The following is a 19,503-nucleotide window of genomic DNA, read 5'->3' as shown; positions in this document are numbered from 1 at the left end:
ATGACTGAGGTGATTATTGGGGGGGGGGGGGGGGGGGGGCTGCTTGTTCTTGGCTCGTTGGCCTCTACAACTTATGCGTTGATTATTTAGGTCTTATTTTGGTGACTAATTGTTCTTCTCTAACAAGTATTCCAATTGGAATATGTGTAAAGAAAAATTATGGAAAAAAAACAACTTTTTCCATAATGATAAACTCAGGACACTGCATAACTGCTGCCATCTGTTTTTGGCTGCCCGGGCCGCCTCTAGTGATGCAAGGAATGTCTGACGTCATCCAACCGCGCCAGACTCCTGATGACGCGCTTGAGGAGCGCCGCCCACCAGCTCCCATTAACAGTGATTCCGCAATGGAATCAAACCGGGACGAGGCGGAGCGCTGTATAAGCATCGCCGTAGACGCCATCAAACACCAGAACCATGAGAAGGCCCTCCGGTTCCTGGAGAAGGCTCAGAAGCTGTTTCCCACTGATCGAGCACAGGGTAAGGAGCGGTAGAAGGAAACCGGAGAATCGACGGGTGGGGGAAGACTAGGTTTAAGGAAAGCTGTTGCGTCACATCTCCTGGGTGCGCATGCGTGTATGACGTATGACGCGCAGAGGATTCTAGGAATTGTAGTTTGTTAGTGACTCTTAGGTCTTAATTGTGGTATAAATGAGAGTGCTGTTCTGCCGCAGAACGTGTCAGTGTTATGGGCCGTTGTCTAGCAGTGTAGGACTGCGGGGGAGGTGGTGGGTAAAAGTGTGTGAGGTCTTGTAATCGCGTCTCTGGAACCAGGAGCGACTCCGCTGCGGAAACATGGCTGCTGACAGCTGCATGCTGGGAGTTGTAGTTTCCTGGGCGGGTATTGCTGTGTGAATACATATATCTGTGTCGGTGTTCCGTGGACATCTGCCCGTGTAGATGACCCGTGTGAGGTCTGGAGCCACTCCGCCTGTGCTTCACTTTACCTCTGGAATGATGGCTGTAGTTCTGAGAGCGGAATAACGCGCGGACTACATCCCCCACAATCCTTCACGGCTGAGCTGCTGAGTAGTTACTATCTCGACATATTTCCGGGCCTGTACATTACAGCAGGCCGGACTATGCCCTCCATGGCCCCTCACACAGCCATGCGTATTGTCTGCTGCCCGTGCTGTTATTGAGGGGCTGGGGACCCCCTAGTATACTCAGGGTCTGGGGACAGAGCTGTGGTCAGGTTTGTTCTCTTTCTCCAATAAACAGTCTCTTCCTGGCCTAAAACTGCTGATAACAGAGACCACTAGACAGATGACATCTAATAAAGCATTGCAAGGTTGCATCAAGACGTAGCAGTGTGTGTGATCTGCTCCCCAATGGAGCAAAGCAGGAAAAGGGGTCTCCAGAGCTCCTCTATAAGGGGACATCATGGCGAATGCAGGGGGTGATCACTAACATCTCTATTGTATAACAGCAGGAGAGGGTAAAGGGGTCTCCAGAGCTCCTCTATAAGGGGACATCATAGCAAATGCTGCGGCTTCTCACGGAGTGTAACACCGCCATTATATAACAGCAGGAGGAGAGTGTAAAGGGTTGTTCCCAGATGTGTGTGAAAGTGCCCCATTGCTGGCAGGCACATCTGTAACGAGCGGGCCCCATCATGCATCAGAGGCGGCCATGTAGGAGAGACTCCATTCATTTCTATAGGTTAAAAAAGGAAAACATGGCAATAACCATTTATAAGTGTCTGCCGTGATTATCACAAGCGGTCCCTGCTCACGTCTCCGGCTCCTGCCATTCTAGTATTTATTCAGTCCTAAAAGGATATGAAGGTACCAAAACTGTACACTGGGAAGTTACTCCTTAATAAACAGGGAATACTTTGTTCCATAGACTCTTAAACGCACTGGAGATTTCCTGAGTCTGTGTAGACGTAGACTGGATGGTCTCAGAATTCACCGTTGGCTTGCTTTGTGCCAATATTTTTGTGCCTAAAACTTCCACATAGGCTTGGCGTGCCCACAGGGTTGAGTTTGATGAATTCCCTTATTCCTGGCTTTTTCTGGGGCATGTTCTGTTTTGAGTCCTCTGGGTTCACCTTTTTGATCTGGAGAGCAGAGAGATAAGGGTACTTTCACACATCCGGATTTTTGCTCTGCGGCACAATACGGCGTTCTGCAGAAAAACCGCAACCGGCTTTTGTAACGCCGATTGCGGTTTTTTTTGCATTGACTTACATTAGTGCCGTATTGTGCCGCAGGGGCTTGCGTTCGGTCGCAGATGTAGCCGATGCGGCGGCCGGATCGAACGTTCCCTGCAACGTTTTTTGCTCCGGCAAAAAACACCGCATCGCGCCGCATCCGGCCGCTGCGGCGCATTTTTCAATGCATCCCTATGGAGGCCGGATGCGGCGCGATGCGGAAAAAAAACGCATCCGGTCGCCGCATGCGGTATTTTCCACTGCGCATGCTCAGTAGCATGCCGCAACCGGAAAAAACCGGACCGGCCCGCATGTAAAAACTTATGCAAAGGATGCGGTGTTTTCACCGCATCCGTTGCATAGTTTTCACAGCCGGATTGAGCCGCAGGGCTCAAACCGGATGTGTGAAAGTAGCCTTAGTGATGCTCCAGGCTCCCACAGTGCGGGGAGAATCCTGGGATCAGGCTGTCCCAGATCAGTGCAGTTATGGTGTTCTCCCCATGAGTCTGGAGAGTCCAGATCTGCGTGAGGAGTAAGCCGTGCCGCTGTTGGGGTCATGCACTCTGCCTGTTCAGTAGAAGAGCTCACAATACTCAACTGTTGTGCCCATGAATCAGTAGGTGTGCGGGTCATTATGCCATCCACACCACTCACTCAGATACAGAAGTGATCGGATCTCGTCAGCTGATAACTGACTCACACATTTTAAGCCATATAACTGTAAGGTCGGTTTCAGACGTCTGTGTTTATCCAGGTACCAGTCACACGCATGGTTATGATCACGTGTGTGACATCCGTGTTTGTATACGTGTGACACGTACCAAGTAAAACACGTCTCTGCAATGAAAAGATGTTCTATATTTACCTGTGTATAGTGCTGCTGTCTCCCGCTCCTGACCCCCGCTCATTATTTTCATTGATTATTCACTGCCCGAGGATCTGGAAGCCGGAGCATCGCGGGGACAGGCAGGGTACAGCACCGCTGAGGACAGCACCGCCGGGGACAGGTGAGTATACAGCAGTTTGTGCAGTGACATCCAGGGGGTCATCGGAGTTCCCAATGAACTCTCATGAACCCCTGGAAGTCACCATCGCTTTAGCCCAGTTGTCGCAGGAGTGTCATCAGGAGGTCATTGGGAAATCCGATGACCTGCTGGACGTCCCTGCACACACTGCTGGCAGGATACTCCCCTGTCACTAGCGATGTCCCCAATGATGCTGTCTCCAGCGCTGTCACCACGATGCCCCTGCTCCCAGCTGCTTACTGTGGTGAATAATCGATGAATATAATGAGCGGGGGTCAGGAGCGGGAGGCAGCAGAGCCGGAGACAGCATCACTGGATACAGGTAAATATAGAAAATCTTTTTATTTAAAAACCCGTGTTTTCTCCAGTCTGTGTCACACTGATGTCACACGGATCACATCAGTCTGCGGTCCGTGTGACACCTGTGCTGCCGGAGAAAAAACGGGCAGATCTCTGTGTGAAATAGCGGGGCCACACGGTGTGTGTGAAAACACGGCCGTGTGAGTACACAATAGGGTAACATGGGTACATGGGCATCCGTGTTAAAAACGAATGTCACATGTACCTAAAACAGGGACGTCAGAAACCAGCCTAAAGTGCAGCTCTGTCCTACAAAATGAGAGACCACAACAAAGATAAGAAAGTGCCACTAATCTAGTCTAGCAGTTGTATGTATTTCCCTCTGTGCTCTTAAAAATAAAAGTAAGATTATCAAAAAAATGCCACTGTTTTTGCCTCTCGAATTTTCCAGTCACACCGCTGCCCTTGTATTTTTAGTCTGGGGTAGATGGGAGGTCATACACCACTGCAGGATACAGTAGGGTACACTCCAGTTTTTCGTGCAGCCTGTGTACATACAATAGGATAGTTTTAATGAGTGACCATCAATCCTTAGGAGGGCGGTTCTTAACATGTGGAAACCGCTGATTCTTCTCTCTATTTCTGGATCCTTCATTCACAATCATGAAAAGTAATTGCATTGTGCACTCTCCAACCATAGTTCATCAATGTAAAGGCCCTGTCACACACAGAGATAAATCTGCGGCAGATCTGTGGTTGCAGTGAAATTGTGGACAATCAGTGCCAGGTTTGTGGCTGTGTACAAATGGAACAATATGTCCATGATTTCACTGCAACCACAGATCTGCCAAAGACTAAGGCTGCTTTCACACTACGTCTTTTTAACATGCGTCATGAACGTTTTTTTGCTGCAAAAGCGGATCCTGCTTTTACAGCAAAAAACGCATGCTAACGCATCTGTTATTTTGCAGGATCCTGTCACTGGATGTTTAGGGGCGGGCATTGGAGTCATGTGATTGGGAGTGAGGGGAACTAACGTGCCAGACTGGGAGCCGGCTTCTGACAGCTGCAGACGCTGGTAACCAAGGTAAACATCGGGCTTGGATACCCGATATTTATCTTGGTTAAGAGTGTCTGCAGCTGCTAGGAGCAGGGCTGTCTGCACACGTAATTAACGTAAACATCGGGTAACTAAGAGAAGTGGTTACCCGATATTTACCTTGGTTACGAGTGTCCGCAGCTCTCAGGTGGGAGAGAGAGGGAGGAGAGGAAGGGGGAAAGACAGAGATAGAGAGGGTGAGGGAGGGAGGAGGAGAGAGAGACAGATCACGCGAGACTGGTTCTGGGCATGCTCAGTACTTTCTGGGCATGCTCAGTACAAAAGCAGGATCCTGTTACAACGCAACTCAACGCATTCTGCTAGGCAGGATCCAGCGCTCATTGAAATGCATTGCAGCTCGCGGCGCAATGTGAAGGATCCTGTGAGATGCGTTATTTTGACAAAGGTAAAAAACGCTACAAGTAGCGTTTTTGAAACATGTTAAAATAACGCAAAAGTACAGATCCTGTGTCTAACGCACGCAAACGCATGCGAACGCAGGTGGACGCGAGTCCATTGCAAATGCATTGAAGTGAAAACGCATTTGCACTGGATCCGTTTTTCGGCTAAAAAAACGTTATGGACGGATGTTAAATAAACGTAGTGTGAAACCAGCCTTATCTCTGTGTGTGACGGGGCCTTAAGGCCTCGTTCAGACGTGTGTGAGTTTCATACATTGAATATGGACCTGTTATACTCTGGTGCTGCTCACATAAGTGTCTGAAAAAATCACAGACCTCTTTTTTTCACCGGCATCACTGATGAAAATTGCCCATACAAGTATGTCTGTGAATATCCCAGACAGTGCACGGATGGCTTCTGTGATGGACTCTGTAATTTATCCCATATGTGAAAATCACTGATAGTAAAAGCTGACACTGAACAAACAATGATGAAACTGACCATATTATTACATACAGGACTGAACACGGATGAGGCCTGGATAGAGTCCTTGCTATCATTATAATGTGCGTTTCTAAAAAAGATCTGTTTTTCCACATACAAATGTTATATCAGGTTTAGATCTTGGGTTGTGGATTTTTGCTGACTTTTTGCAATTATTTACATTGCTGCCCCACACACTATCATTCTGCAAATCACTTACAGCAAATAAAGACCAAAGGGTACCGTCACACTTTAGCGACGCAGCAGTGATCCCACCAGCGATCTGACCTGGTCAGGATCGCTGCTGCATCGCTACATGGTCGCTGGTGAGCTGTCAAACAGGCAGATCTCACCAGCGATCAGTGACCAGCCCCCAGCCAGCAGCGACGTGCAAGCGACGCTGCGCTTGCACGGAGCCGGCGTCTGGAAGCTGCAGACACTGGTAACTAAGGTAAACATCGGGTATGGTTACCCGATGTTTACCTTAGTTACCAGCTCACACCGCTTAACTTAGCGTGTGCAGGGAGCAGGAGCCGGCACTGGCAGCGTGAGAGCTGCAGAGGCTGGTAACGAAGGTAAATATCGGGTAACCACCTTGGTTACCCGATGTTTACCTTGGTTACAGCTTACCGCAGGCTGTCAGACGCCGGCTCCTGCTCCCTGCACATTCAGGATTGTTGCTCTCTCGCTGTCACACACAGCGATGTGTGCTTATCAGCGGGAGAGCAACAATAAAAAAACGAACCAGGGCTGTATGTAACGAGCAGCGATCTCACAGCAGGGGCCAGATCGCTGCTCAGTGTCACACACAGCGAGATCGCTAATGAGGTCACTGCTGCGTCACAAAAAGCGTGACTCAGCAGCGATCTCGGCAGCGAGCTCGCTGTGTGTGAAGCACCCCTTAGTGTTAGAGGGGTTGTCCAGTGAAAACCAGATGTCCTCTATCTATATACTAGTTAATAACCTAATGATTAGTGTGAGTCCGACCACTGGCACCTCCTTCTATCATCAGAACAGGGAACTCTTATCCTCCTTATAATGGCCTCCATATGGTGACATTTGTGAGCAGATCTGAATGGGGGTACGGTAGGAACCCCTGATCTCGATATACTACTGCCTCGGTGTGATTTCTGTGGAAAAGCTTTTTCTGTAATTATACTAGTAATGAGGGCTCTGGGTGTCACTAATGTGAGGGGGACCAGGAGCTGGCTACGGCTCGGCGCCTGTCTGTGGGCTGGCTGCGGCTCGGCGGCCCGCCTCTGGGCTGGCTGCGGCTCGGCGGCCCGCCTCTGGGCTGGCTGCGGCTCGGCGGCCCGCCTCTGGGCTGGCTGCGGCTCGGCGGCCCGCCTCTGGGCTGGCTGCGGCTCGGCGGCCCGCCTCTGGGCTGGCTGTGGCTCGGCGGCCCGCCTTTGGGCTGGCTGCGGCTCGGGAGGTCAGAGATGTTGGGGACCTCTGCTCTATAACAAACAATTAGCGTGTAATAAATGCATTCTATCTGCAGGGACTGTAATGTCAGCTGTTCATGGAGAGCAGGTACACAGCTGCTGTCACCACTATGTAAAACCTAGATTTGGTCACCCTCTTCTAGACATCCCGGCACATGGGGCTGGTGTATCCCTGGCTCATCGTCTCATTAGGATGAGCGCACGTTGCCCTTGTCTGTGATGCTGGCTGATGTCCCCCGGCAGCAGACATTACTCAGTCTGATTTTTTTCTCACGCCATTTCTGTGTGAGCCCTTACATTGCTCCCTCCTGTTTGTATGGAGAAATTGCTCCTTGTTACATCATGCTGCTGTGGAGCCTCATTCATTTCTAATCATTTCATGTTTTTGTCTCTACATTTTGGTAATTATTCTTCAGACTGGTAATTAGAGAATCCACATCCGGATGTTCAAGTTACTTGGTCTCCGCCATCTTCTTTTGGAGCTCTGGGAACCACTAGTCTTGGTGGTAGAGCCTAACAGGCTGGACCCCTGCAGAATCAGAAGCCGGCTGCAGACCCCAATCCTGCCATTTTCTAGGCTGCAAACTTGTAACAAAATACAGTATAAGAAAGCTTCCCCAAATAATCTCATTGGATGAATCCTCCATTACTTCGATCCTCCCTATCAGTAACTGTTAAAGGGAACCTGTCAGCAGAAATTTTGCCCTAAATCTAAAAGTTTCCCCTTCTGCAGCTCCTGGGCTGCATTGTAGCAAGGTTCCTATAGATATTCTGCCCCCTTTTTAGATCAAAATAAATAGTTTATAAAGTGGTACCTTTCAGTTTGAAAATCTTGTTAATGGTACACTGGGGCGGGCTGCCTGTTGTCTGTTACTGTCCCTCCTGCCGCTTTAGGCCGTCCCCAATGCTTATTTACATACCTCAGGACGCCGCCCAGTGCATCCAATGTCTTGCGCATGCGCCGTGCCACTGTAGTGGGACTGTGCACAGTGGGACCGCTGGTGACGTTGCGCAGGCACGAAATTATGGGCGGCGCTGTGATTTTCATCGGCAAGCTCCCGCCCATAATCTCGTGCCCGCGCTTTCCCCTCTGCCTCCACCGTTCTGCGCATGCCCTGACCAGATGATCGGTGGTGTCCTGCTCCGCTCGTCCCATCTATTTCCTGCTCCAGGGCAAGATGGGAAAGAGGTGACGTTGGGTCATCTGGCCAGGGCATGCGCAGAACGATGGAGGCAGAGGGAAAAGCACGGGCACGAGATTATGGGCGGGAGCTTGCTGATGAAAATCACAGCGCCGCCCATAATCTCGTGCCTGCGCACACGTCACCAGCGGTCACACTGTGCACAGTCCCGCTACAGTGGCACGGCGCATGCGCGAGACATTGGACGCACTGGGCGGCGTCCTGAGGTATGTAAATGAGCGTTGGGGGATGGCTTAAAGCGGCAGGAGGGACAGTAACAGACAACAGACAGCCCGCCCCCGTGTACCATTAACAAGATTTTCAAACTGAAAGGTACCACTTTATAAACTATTTATTTTGATCTAAAAGGGGGCGGAATATCTATAGGAACCTTGCTACAATGCAGCCCAGGAGCTGCAGAAGGGGAAACTTTTAGGTTTAGGGCAAAATTTCTGCTGACAGGTTCCCTTTAACTTTGCAGTGATGATGTGCTATCTACTATATGTGTCCATTAAAAATAATATCTATAATCCAATCTATATACAGTTAGGTCTAGAAATATTTGGACAGTGACACAATTTTCGCGAGTTGGGTGCCACCACATTGGATTTGAAATGAAACCTCTACAACAGAATTCAAGTGCAGATTGTAATGTTTAATTTGAAGGTTTGAACAAAAATATCTGATAGAAATTGTAGGAATTGTACACATTTCTTTACAAACACTCCACATTTTAGGAGGTCAAAAGTAATTGGACAAATAAACCAAACCCAAACAAAATATTTTTATTTTCAATATTTTGTTGCGAATCCTTTGGAGGCAATCACTGCCTTAAGTCTGGAACCCATGGAAATCACCAAACGCTGGGTTTCCTCCTTCTTAATGCTTTGCCAGGCCTTTACAGCCGCACCCTTCAGGTCTTGCTTGTTTGTGGGTCTTTCCGTCTTAAGTCTGGATTTGAGCAAGTGAAATGCATGCTCAATTGGGTTAAGATCTGGTGATTGACTTGGCCATTGCAGAATGTTCCACTTTTTTGCACTCATGAACTCCTGGGTAGCTTTGGCTGTATGCTTGGGGTCATTGTCCATCTGTACTATGAAGCGCCGTCCGATCAACTTTGCGGCATTTGGCTGAATCTGGGCTGAAGGTATATCCCGGTACACTTCAGAATTCATCCGGCTACTCTTGTCTGCTGTTATGTCATCAATAAACACAAGTGACCCAGTGCCATTGAAAGCCATGCATGTCCATGCCATCACGTTGCCTCCACCATGTTTTACAGAGGATGTGGTGTGCCTTGGATCATGTGCCGTTCCCTTTCTTCTCCAAACTTTTTTCTTCCCATCATTCTGGTACAGGTTGATCTTTGTCTCATCTGTCCATAGAATACTTTTCCAGAACTGAGCTTGCTTCATGAGGTGTTTTTCAGCAAATTTAACTCTGGCCTGTCTATTTTTGGAATTGATGAATGGTTTGCATCTAGATGTGAACCCTTTGTATAATAAATAATAATAATAATAATAATCTTTATTTCTATAGCGCCAACATATTCCGTAGCGCTTTACAATTCAGGAGGATCATATACAAACAAGTAACAGTTATAGAAATACAATATTTAGAGGGATAAAAAATACAACTACTTTGTATTTACTTTCATGGAGTCTTCTCTTTACTGTTGACTTAGAGACAGATACACCTACTTCACTGAGAGTGTTCTGGACTTCAGTTGATGTTGTGAACGGGTTCTTCTTCACCAAAGAAAGTATGCGGCGATCATCCACCACTGTTGTCATCCGTGGACGCCCAGGCCTTTTTGAGTTCCCAAGCTCACCAGTCAATTCCTTTTTTTCTCAGAATGTACCCGACTGTTGATTTTGCTACTCCAAGCATGTCTGCTATCTCTCTGATGGATTTTTTTCTTTTTTTTTCAGCCTCAGGATGTTCTGCTTCACCTCAATTGAGAGTTCCTTAGACCGCATGTTGTCTGGTCACAGCAACAGCTTCCAAATGCAAAACCACACACCTGTAATCAACCCCAGACCTTTTAACTACTTAATTGATTACAGGTTAACAAGGGAGACGCCTTCAGAGTTAATTGCAGCCCTTAGAGTCCCTTGTCCAATTACTTTTGGTCCCTTGAAAAAGAGGAGGCTATGCATTACAGAGCTATGATTCCTAAACCCTTTCTCCGATTTGGATGTGAAAACTCTCATATTGCAGCTGGGAGTGTGCACTTTCAGCCCATATTATATATAATTGTATTTCTGAACATATTTTTGTAAACAGCTAAAATAACAAAACTTGTGTCACTGTCCAAATATTTCTGGACCTAACTGTAAGGCCCTGTGCGCACTTACCGGATTTTGCCGCGGATTTTTCGCGGATTTGCTGCATGTTTCGCTGCAGAAAATGTTCATAACATCCCTGCAGTGAATCACCAGCAAATCCTATGGAGAAAAAAAATCCTGTGCGCACTGGGCGGAATTTGACAGCTGCATGTTTTGCTGCGGGAATCCCGCAGCAAAAACAAGTGCATGTCACTTCTTTTCCGCACATCGCTGCGGGATTTCACTCCATTGACTCCAATGTTAATCGTGAAATCCCGCAGGGAATAACGCAGGCAGCAAATTCTGTGCGGTTCACTGCGTTTTCCTGCGTTATTCCCTGCGGTATTTCGCGGTTTACCTCCGGTAATGTACATCGCTTGTCTGCGGTTTTGCAGGGAAGTGATGTCATTACAGGAAGAGGAAGCGGAGCAGAGAGTAAACACAAACACATCACAGACACAGACACATAGACACAGACACATAGACACAGACACATAGACACAGACACATAGACACAGACACATAGACACAGACACATAGACACAGACACATAGACACAGACACATAGACACAGACACATAGACACAGACACATAGACACAGACACATAGACACAGACACATAGACACAGACACATAGACACAGACACATAGACACAGACACATAGACACAGACACATAGACACAGACACATAGACACAGACACATAGACACAGACACATAGACACAGACACATAGACACAGACACATAGACACAGACACATAGACACAGACACATAGACACAGACACAGACACATAGACACAGACACATAGACACAGACACATAGACACAGACACATAGACACAGACACATAGACACAGACACATAGACACAGACACATAGACACAGACACATAGACACAGACACATAGACACAGACACATAGACACAGACACATAGACACAGACACATAGACACAGACACATAGACACAGACACATAGACACAGACACATAGACACAGACACATAGACACAGACACATAGACACAGACACATAGACACAGACACATAGACACAGACACATAGACACAGACACATAGACACAGACACATAGAACACACATAGAAAGCAAACGGACATATAGAAAACAAAGCACGTGGGCTCCGCTGTATATTTACCGTCCAGCCGAGGTAAGCACACAGCGGCGGCCCAGTATTCTCAGGCTGGGGAGGGCGAGGGGCAGGGGTAATGTCCCCCGCCTCACTCCCACCTCCAGCAGCCGAGAATATCAGCCGCAGCTGCCCCGGCACTGTCGCATCCATTATGCGGCAATACCGGCGTGTCCCCGGCTCTTCCTGCCGCCGTGTAGCAGTGGCGGTCAGGGTAATATAACAAGGGGTTAATGGTGGTGGATCACCGCCATTAACTCCAGGCTTGATCATGGCAGCGTCTATGTGACAGCTGACTTGATCAACCCGTAAGTAAAGTGAATAAAACACAGACACCGAAAAATCCTTTATTTTAAATAAAACCAACAAGCCTCGTTCACCATTTTATTAACCCCTCCCGCAACAAAACTCCAGCGTAATCCACAGCTCCGACATAATCCACAGCTCCGGCTCCGGCGTCCTGCACTGCTGACATCCAGCCGCGACTGTCACAGACACAGGCTGAATGCAGCAGACAGCAGAGGTAATTACCGGTCATTTCCCACGGCCGGTAATGTGAACTCACTGCCGACCGTGGGAAATGCAGCGATCTGTCCTCTATCTATCTATCTATCTATCTATCTATCTATCTATCTATCTATCTATCTATCTATCTATCTATCTATCTATCTATCTATCTATCCCTCTATCTATCTATCTATCTATCTATCTATCTATCTATCTATCCCTCTATCTGTTCTTCTGTCTCTTTATCTATCTATCTATCTATCTACTATCTCAGAATTAAATGACTTTTTTTTTTTCTTAATGTGCTTTATTGCATTGAATGCCAACCCGCACGCGGCAATACCGCGAATAATACCGCGGCAAACCGCATGCGGTTTTCGGGTGCGGTTTCCCGCGTTTTTTTACCGCGGGTGCGGTAATCTTTGAGAGCATGCGGAATTTTCTCAAGAAAATTCCATTTCCTAGTGCGCACATAGCCTAAAAGGGTAATGCAGTATCTCACTATTTTAGGCGAAACATGAACATTTAGCATTAGATGTCACTGCTATCTGGTCAGGAGAGCTTTAAAGTCCACCATCAGAAGCCCAGAAAATAGGGTATTATGTACTGGGGTGTCCCATTGAGCAGGAGAGGGGCACTGCACAACCCACCAGTGAGCAAGTCAGCCACTAGTGACATTTCGAGTGACCCATAAAGTGGGATCTGCTACCGCAGCACCCAGTTGTGCATCATCTCTACATTGTATCCATGCACAGCACGCTGTGGATGCCATGTCCTCTGAATCCCTAGGACTCAAGATGGCAGTGATCCTGTGTTTTGTTGTTGTGCTTTTTTTTTTTTGTTTGTTTTTTTTTCTCAGATGAGCACATGGCACACACTAAGTTCTTTCAGATGTCTGTGCCCAGACCACAATGCAACAGACTTCCCAGAGGTCTCCTATGCTACATATAAATATTTGAAGCTGTCACTCTGGTTAGGAGAGCCATGGGAAGTCCGTGCCTTCTGGTCAGTGCACGGGACAGTGTTGCATGGAGGTCTGAAAGAGCACTAAATTGATTGGTTTTGTAAGAGGCTTAAAGGTAATCTGTCACCAGGTTTTTTAACACCTAATCTGAGAGCAGCATAATGTAGAGACAAAGACCCTGATGCCAGTGATGTGTCACTTACTGGGCTGCTTAGTGTAGTTTTGATAAAATCACTGTTTAATCAGCAGTAGATCATCATTACAGGACTACTTGGCGTGCTGCAGGTAGTCCAGCATATTCATGAGCTCTTTATAAGGGCTCTTCTCCACTTGCGATTTCTATGTGCGAGTGCGATCCGATAAAAATTTGCGATTTGCACCGAGTCTCAGCTCTCGCACCCCCATGCAATCCTATGGGAGAGAGAAAAAAGATCAGAATCCGGGTGGCATGCGCATGTCATACAGATGGCATACGCATGTCACACGGATCCTTGACATTTGCATACCACGTTAGACTGGCTACCGGAGGAATCTCCAGTAATACCAGTCCTGGCCGCGATTACATGCACTGAACCCCGGAGCTGTCACCTGAGCTCCAGAGGGCAGCCTGAACAGCGAGCGCCGAGTGATGGATTCCCCGGCGATTGCTGTTCAGTTCAGCACAGCTGGAGACAGACCGGGCTGATCTCTGGAGCTCAGGTGACAGCTCTGGAGTTCAGTGCAGGTAACCACGGCCAGGACTGGTATTACTGGAGATTTCTCCCGTAGCCAGTCCTATGCTGCATGCATAAACACTCACATAGCACTCGCATGACGCTCGCATGTCATACGGATGCTATGTGAGGAAAAAACACACACCGTACGCAGGACACACGCAGACCACACGCAGACCACACGCAGGACACACGCAGGATACTCGACTCACATTTGTAGCCGAGTGTCGCTGTCAATTTTTAAACGCAAGTGGAGAAGAGCCCTTACTGCTAGATCTGCAGCAGAGAAAACATTTATTTTATCAAAATAACAGCAAACAGTTCAGCAAGTGACACATCGCTGGAATCAGGATCTCTGTCTCTACATTCTACTGCTCTCAGATGGGGGAGCAAAAACCTGCTGACAGATTCCCTTAACGACTGGGATGTAAGGGGTAATGTTTCTCCTTGAGGGGAGTGACATGTCAGTGTAACGAGGCTTATATGCCATTCAATGCTCCTCTGGGAAATTAAATCTTTCTCGACAAGGGGGTAACATTACCCTTTTGGATCCTTGTCTTAAGCCTCTCATACAGTTAAATAAGATCTCATACATTGCACTGATGAGGGGCAACATCCCAAAACTGTCTGGAATTTGAAATTCTGGCTTGACTTTTGTCCTAAGTCAGATGACCAGGCTCTTTAAAGTGTCGACGTTGACTTTTAGGCTTGCTACTTCCAATAGGTGGCACCAGAGTTTGGCCTTTTCTTCCCTGTAGAGACAATTTGCATATTTAATTTCCCTGAGGAGCATTGCACGGTGTATAGGCCTTGTTACAATGACTCTGCAGTAGAGATGAGCGAACTTTTTTTTTTTTTAAGTGAAAAAATGCACCAACAATTGATATGCTGCAGATTTTTTTCTGCACCCAAAACTGCAAGGTAAAAAGAAGCAACGTGCGCACAGCACTTCAGAATTCTCATAGACTATGCTGGCATAAGGATAGACCTGCAGATTACAACAACAATCTGCGCAATAATCACGAATTCTGCAATAAAGAACTCAGCGTGCACACATCTTAGGCTGCTTTCACACATCCGTTTTTTGCTGAGCGGCACAATACGGTGCTTTGCAGAAAAAACGCAACCGTTTTTTTTTTCGACGCCGGTTGCGTTTTTTTTTCTGCATAGACTTTCATTAGCGCCGTATTGTGCCGCATGGCCTTATCCGGCATATTTAGCCCATGCGGCGGCCGGATGGAACGTTGCCTGGCACGTTTTTTTGTGCGGCGAAAAAACCACATCACGCCGGATCCGGCGCGATGCGGCACGATTTACAATGCAAGCCTATGGACACCGGATGTGTTTTTTTGCACTGCGCATGCTCAGTATCAAGCCGCATCCGTCAAAAAACGGACGGGCCGCATTGAAAAACCAGTCTTGATAGGAGGCGGTAAATATACCTTTCTGTAGTGCAGCAGCATGAATGAGGGTGATATATTTATGTGGGGTGAGCCCGTCCCCCCCCCCGTGCTGTCTCCGCATTTCCTGCTGCTGCAGTTAGCGCTCCGCACTCCCTCCTGTCTGTTGAGCGCTGGCTGTAGTGGGCTCCTAGATGGAGGAGAGGGATTGTGTAGGTCCGAGGGCACCTCAGCACCAGGGATTACACAGGCAGCCCTTACCGGCGTGACATGTGCTATTTTATAGCTTTACTTCCTCATTCATGCTACTACCGTGTTTTTCCAAAAATAAGACACTGTCTTATATTTTTTTTGCCCCCCCCAAAAAGCACTAGGGCTTATTTTTGGAGGAGTTCTTATTCTTGGAGAAACACGGTTGGGGGTAAGTTTACCCCCCAAAAAAGCAGACACCTCCTCCCCCACTTCCCAGGAGACTCATACTTACCAGACCCAGACGTCTGCGTGGCTTCCAGGTCCTCCTGTGATCTCCGGTCGGTGCTGCACGCCGTCCTACCCTGCTGCTAGCTGACACGCAGGCACACACAGCCGATCACACACACACACAGCCGATCACACACACACACAGCCGATCACACACACACACAGCCGATCACACACACACAGCCGATCACACACACACAGCCGATCACACACACACAGCCGATCACACACACACAGCCGATCACACACACACAGCCGATCACACACACACAGCCGATCACACACACACAGCCGATCACACACACACAGCCGATCACACACACACAGCCGATCACACACACACAGCCGATCACACACACACAGCCGATCACACACACACAGCCGATCACACACACACACAGCCGATCACACACACACACAGCCGATCACACACACACAGCCGATCACACACACACAGCCGATCACACACACACAGCCGATCACACACACACACAGCCGATCACACACACACACAGCCGATCACACACACACACAGCCGATCACACACACACACAGCCGATCACACACACACACAGCCGATCACACACACACAGCCGATCACACACACACAGCCGATCACACACACACAGCCGATCACACATACATACATACATACATACACACACACACACACACACACAGCCGATCGCAGATATACACAGCAGATTACACACAGCAGATCGCAGGCACACACAGCCATCACAGATACACACACACACACACACACACACACACACAGCCGTTCACAGATACACACACAGCCGATTGCAGACACACACAGCAGATCACTGACAGACACACACACACACACACACACACACACACATCCAGCACTTACGGCAGCAGGCAATGAGAGCAAGTCACGTGTCCGGCCGCAGGTCCTGTTCGTTGCGCTCCACTGCACTGCCTCTCGGGATTCTCCCGGCGAGAAGAGATCGGTGTCGCTGGATGAGGTGAGTGTGTATGCGATCCGGTGTGTGTGTGTGTGTGTGTGTGTGATTTGATGTTTGCGTGTGATCCGATGCTTGTGTGTGCGATCTGCTTATGTGTGCGATCTGATGTTTGTGTGTGTGTCTGTGTGTGTGTGTGTCTGTGTGTGTGTGTGATCACTGCAGGTCCTGCCGCTCAGTGTCGGGTGAGTGTATTTGCCGGGTGCTGCTGTGTATAATGACGTGTCCTGCAGTATCTGTAACTTTTTTAGCTGCTCGGACACTTCATTATTGATCCGGGACTAGGGCTTATTTTCGGGGGAGGGCTTATATTTAAGCCTTTCTCCGAAAATGCTGAAAATCCCTGCTAGGACTTATTTTTGGGGGAGGGCTTATTTTTTGGAAAAACCCGGTATTAAAACCGTAAAGGAAAGTTTAATTGGAACACAGCCTGATCTGTGGACTGCACGGTATAGAGAAGGACAAACTGAGCAGAATTTTATATAGGATTTTTTAAAAAGAAATCAGAATAACTTTTATATTTAATTTATTGAACTCCCTGGTGTTTGTATGAGTCCAGTGGGCGGTACTACTAGTGATTGACAGGTGTTGCTCCATGCACAGCCATACAGGGAAGACTGTCAATCACGATGTTGGACCGCCCACTTGACTCCTATACATACAAGCACTAGGGATTTTAATGAATAAAATGTGAGTTTTACTGAGACTTTTTTTTCACAGAAGTGTTAACAATCTGATGAGCTCTATACCATCTTGCCTGCAGGAGAGATACCATTTTCAGCATGGAAAATTCTCTTTTAAAGGGAATCTGTCACCAGGTTTTTGCCACCTAATATTAGAGCAGCATAACGTAGGGGCAGAGATCCTTATTACAGCGATGTGTTATTTACTGGGCTGCTTAGTGTAGGTTCGATAAAATCACTGTTACTCAGCAGTAGATTATCATTAGAAGTCTATTAGTGCACTACCAGGTAGTCCAGCATATTCATGAGCTCTGTATAACTGCTAGATCTGCAGCAGAGAAAACATGGATTTTATCAACATGACAGCAAACAGCTCAGTAAGTGACACATCGCTGGAATCAGAGTTTCTGCCCCTATGTTATGCTGCTCTCAGATGGGGGAGCAAAAACCTGGTGACAGTCCCTTCAACACCCCTCATGTCAAAAGTTGTCAGCAGATTTTCATGGTCAGACCTGTCCCTGACTCCCTTGTAGCTGAGGCAGGCACCAGTCACTTCTGCTGCCTCCTATTCTCAGGCAGAGACGCTGCTTTCTCCATGTAATGTTTGCAGCGATCAGTAGAGCGGGCAGTCGCACGTACTCTTTCCTTGTTCAGAGAAGTGATCTTGCTGCCTGTCCCCTGCTGGGCACTGCCTGGAAATAGTCCATGCCTCTGCAAGTCTGGGTGTCGGTGAGCCGGATATTAATAGACCACAGATATCAATAGGCGCCAGCAGCAAAGATTTAGGCACCTTGGTCACACGCCTCTTTGGGATTCGCCCATCACTTGTGTATTTGCATTAAAGAACCTATGAAGACTGTTCAGCTTGATCCCGCGGGCAGCACAGTTATGATAGAACATGGGATGCATAAAGAGCCTGGCACTCAGAGGTTAACTGATTTTCTTTGTGATTGCAGTCCAAAATCACGAAACATTTCAGTCCAAACAATAGACCGTCATCAGTAAAGGTACATGCCCACGATCAGGAATAGCAGCATTCAAGACACCGCATGTTCCCTGCATCCAAAACACTGCGTTGTACAGTACAAGCACAGTGGATGCATTCATAGAAATCTTATGCCCGCTGTGTTACTTTTTTCCGCAGCATATACTGGCATGTGTTGTGGCTTCCTGAGCCGCAGAATGTCAATTTATGCTTGCGGAGACGCGAGTGTTCTCAGCGGGAGAAGAGCGAAAATCCGCTGCGCCCAGAACCCTGATCATGGGCACGGGCCGCTGCTTCTAGAAGTGACGTGTTTTATTCTAATAATGGAAGATGGATACAAACCTGAAGATCTACTGTAATGGTGGCAGTAATGTCGGCTGGATGCTTGTGTGACTTCCAGCTGTTCCTTCCAACCCTCCCCATACATCTTGTCATCCTCCCCTATACTGGAGCCTTGGAATAGGGGTCTTCATACATATATGCCGAATGAAGGACTGAAACGCGGCGTGGCCATGCATTCTGGGACGTTTCTGTATAGTGACCACGACACTCTCCGTTATGGTAATCACCAGAGCTATCTGTTTGTAGACCCCAATCATGTATATTTGGGGCTTTTCCCTCTGATCTCTACAGGCTTGCCCAATATACCAGTAAACTCACTTCTGAACACTTAAAAATCAAAACCTTCATCTTAGGCCTCCTTCACACATCCGTGTGTTCCTGTACGTGTGATGTCTGTTTCCACAAGTACCAGAGACACGAACACATGTAGACCCATTACATCAATGGGTTTGCGCACATGTCTGTGTTTTCTCATACACCGTGTGTCCGTGTAGAGCACACGTGTCTGTTTTCTCCACACAGCGACCTGTCCATTTTCCGCCTGCAGGATGGGTGTCACACGGGGACCGCACACTGATGCAATCCGTGTGACACGTACTGGAGAAAACACCTGTCTTCAGCGCTGCTGTTGTTGCTGTGTCCCCGCTCATTATGCTCATGAATATTCACTGCACTGACTGCTGACCTGGAAGAAACAGCAGCGCCGGAGACAGGTAAGTATAAATGTTCATGCTGTTAGGATGTCACACTGCTAACACACAGATGGCCTTGCTTACCTTCCCCATGGACCGTCACACACGTGCGTTTACTGCATGGATGTGTGAAAGAGGTCTTATATGGGTTGTCCACCTCCTAAAACGTTAAAGAGAGAAAACC

General features: G+C 47.9%; 1 protein-coding gene across 1 annotated transcript in view; it reads left to right on the top strand.

The window, feature by feature from the left end:
• Positions 1–288: 288 nt before the first annotated feature.
• DNAJB12 (DnaJ heat shock protein family (Hsp40) member B12) overlaps positions 289–19,503 on the top strand; it is an 80,671-nt gene continuing 61,456 nt past the window's right edge. The window contains exon 1 of the mRNA XM_075348938.1: positions 289–480. Coding sequence (XP_075205053.1) covers positions 348–480 — 133 coding nt within the window. The 5' untranslated portion in view covers positions 289–347. The remainder of the gene's footprint in view (positions 481–19,503) is intronic.

This window comes from Anomaloglossus baeobatrachus, chromosome 5, assembly GCF_048569485.1.
Source record: "Anomaloglossus baeobatrachus isolate aAnoBae1 chromosome 5, aAnoBae1.hap1, whole genome shotgun sequence".
NCBI lineage: Eukaryota > Metazoa > Chordata > Amphibia > Anura > Aromobatidae > Anomaloglossus > Anomaloglossus baeobatrachus.
The sequence above is the reverse complement of the archived record's forward strand: the minus strand, read 5'-3'. Positions and strand labels throughout refer to the sequence as shown.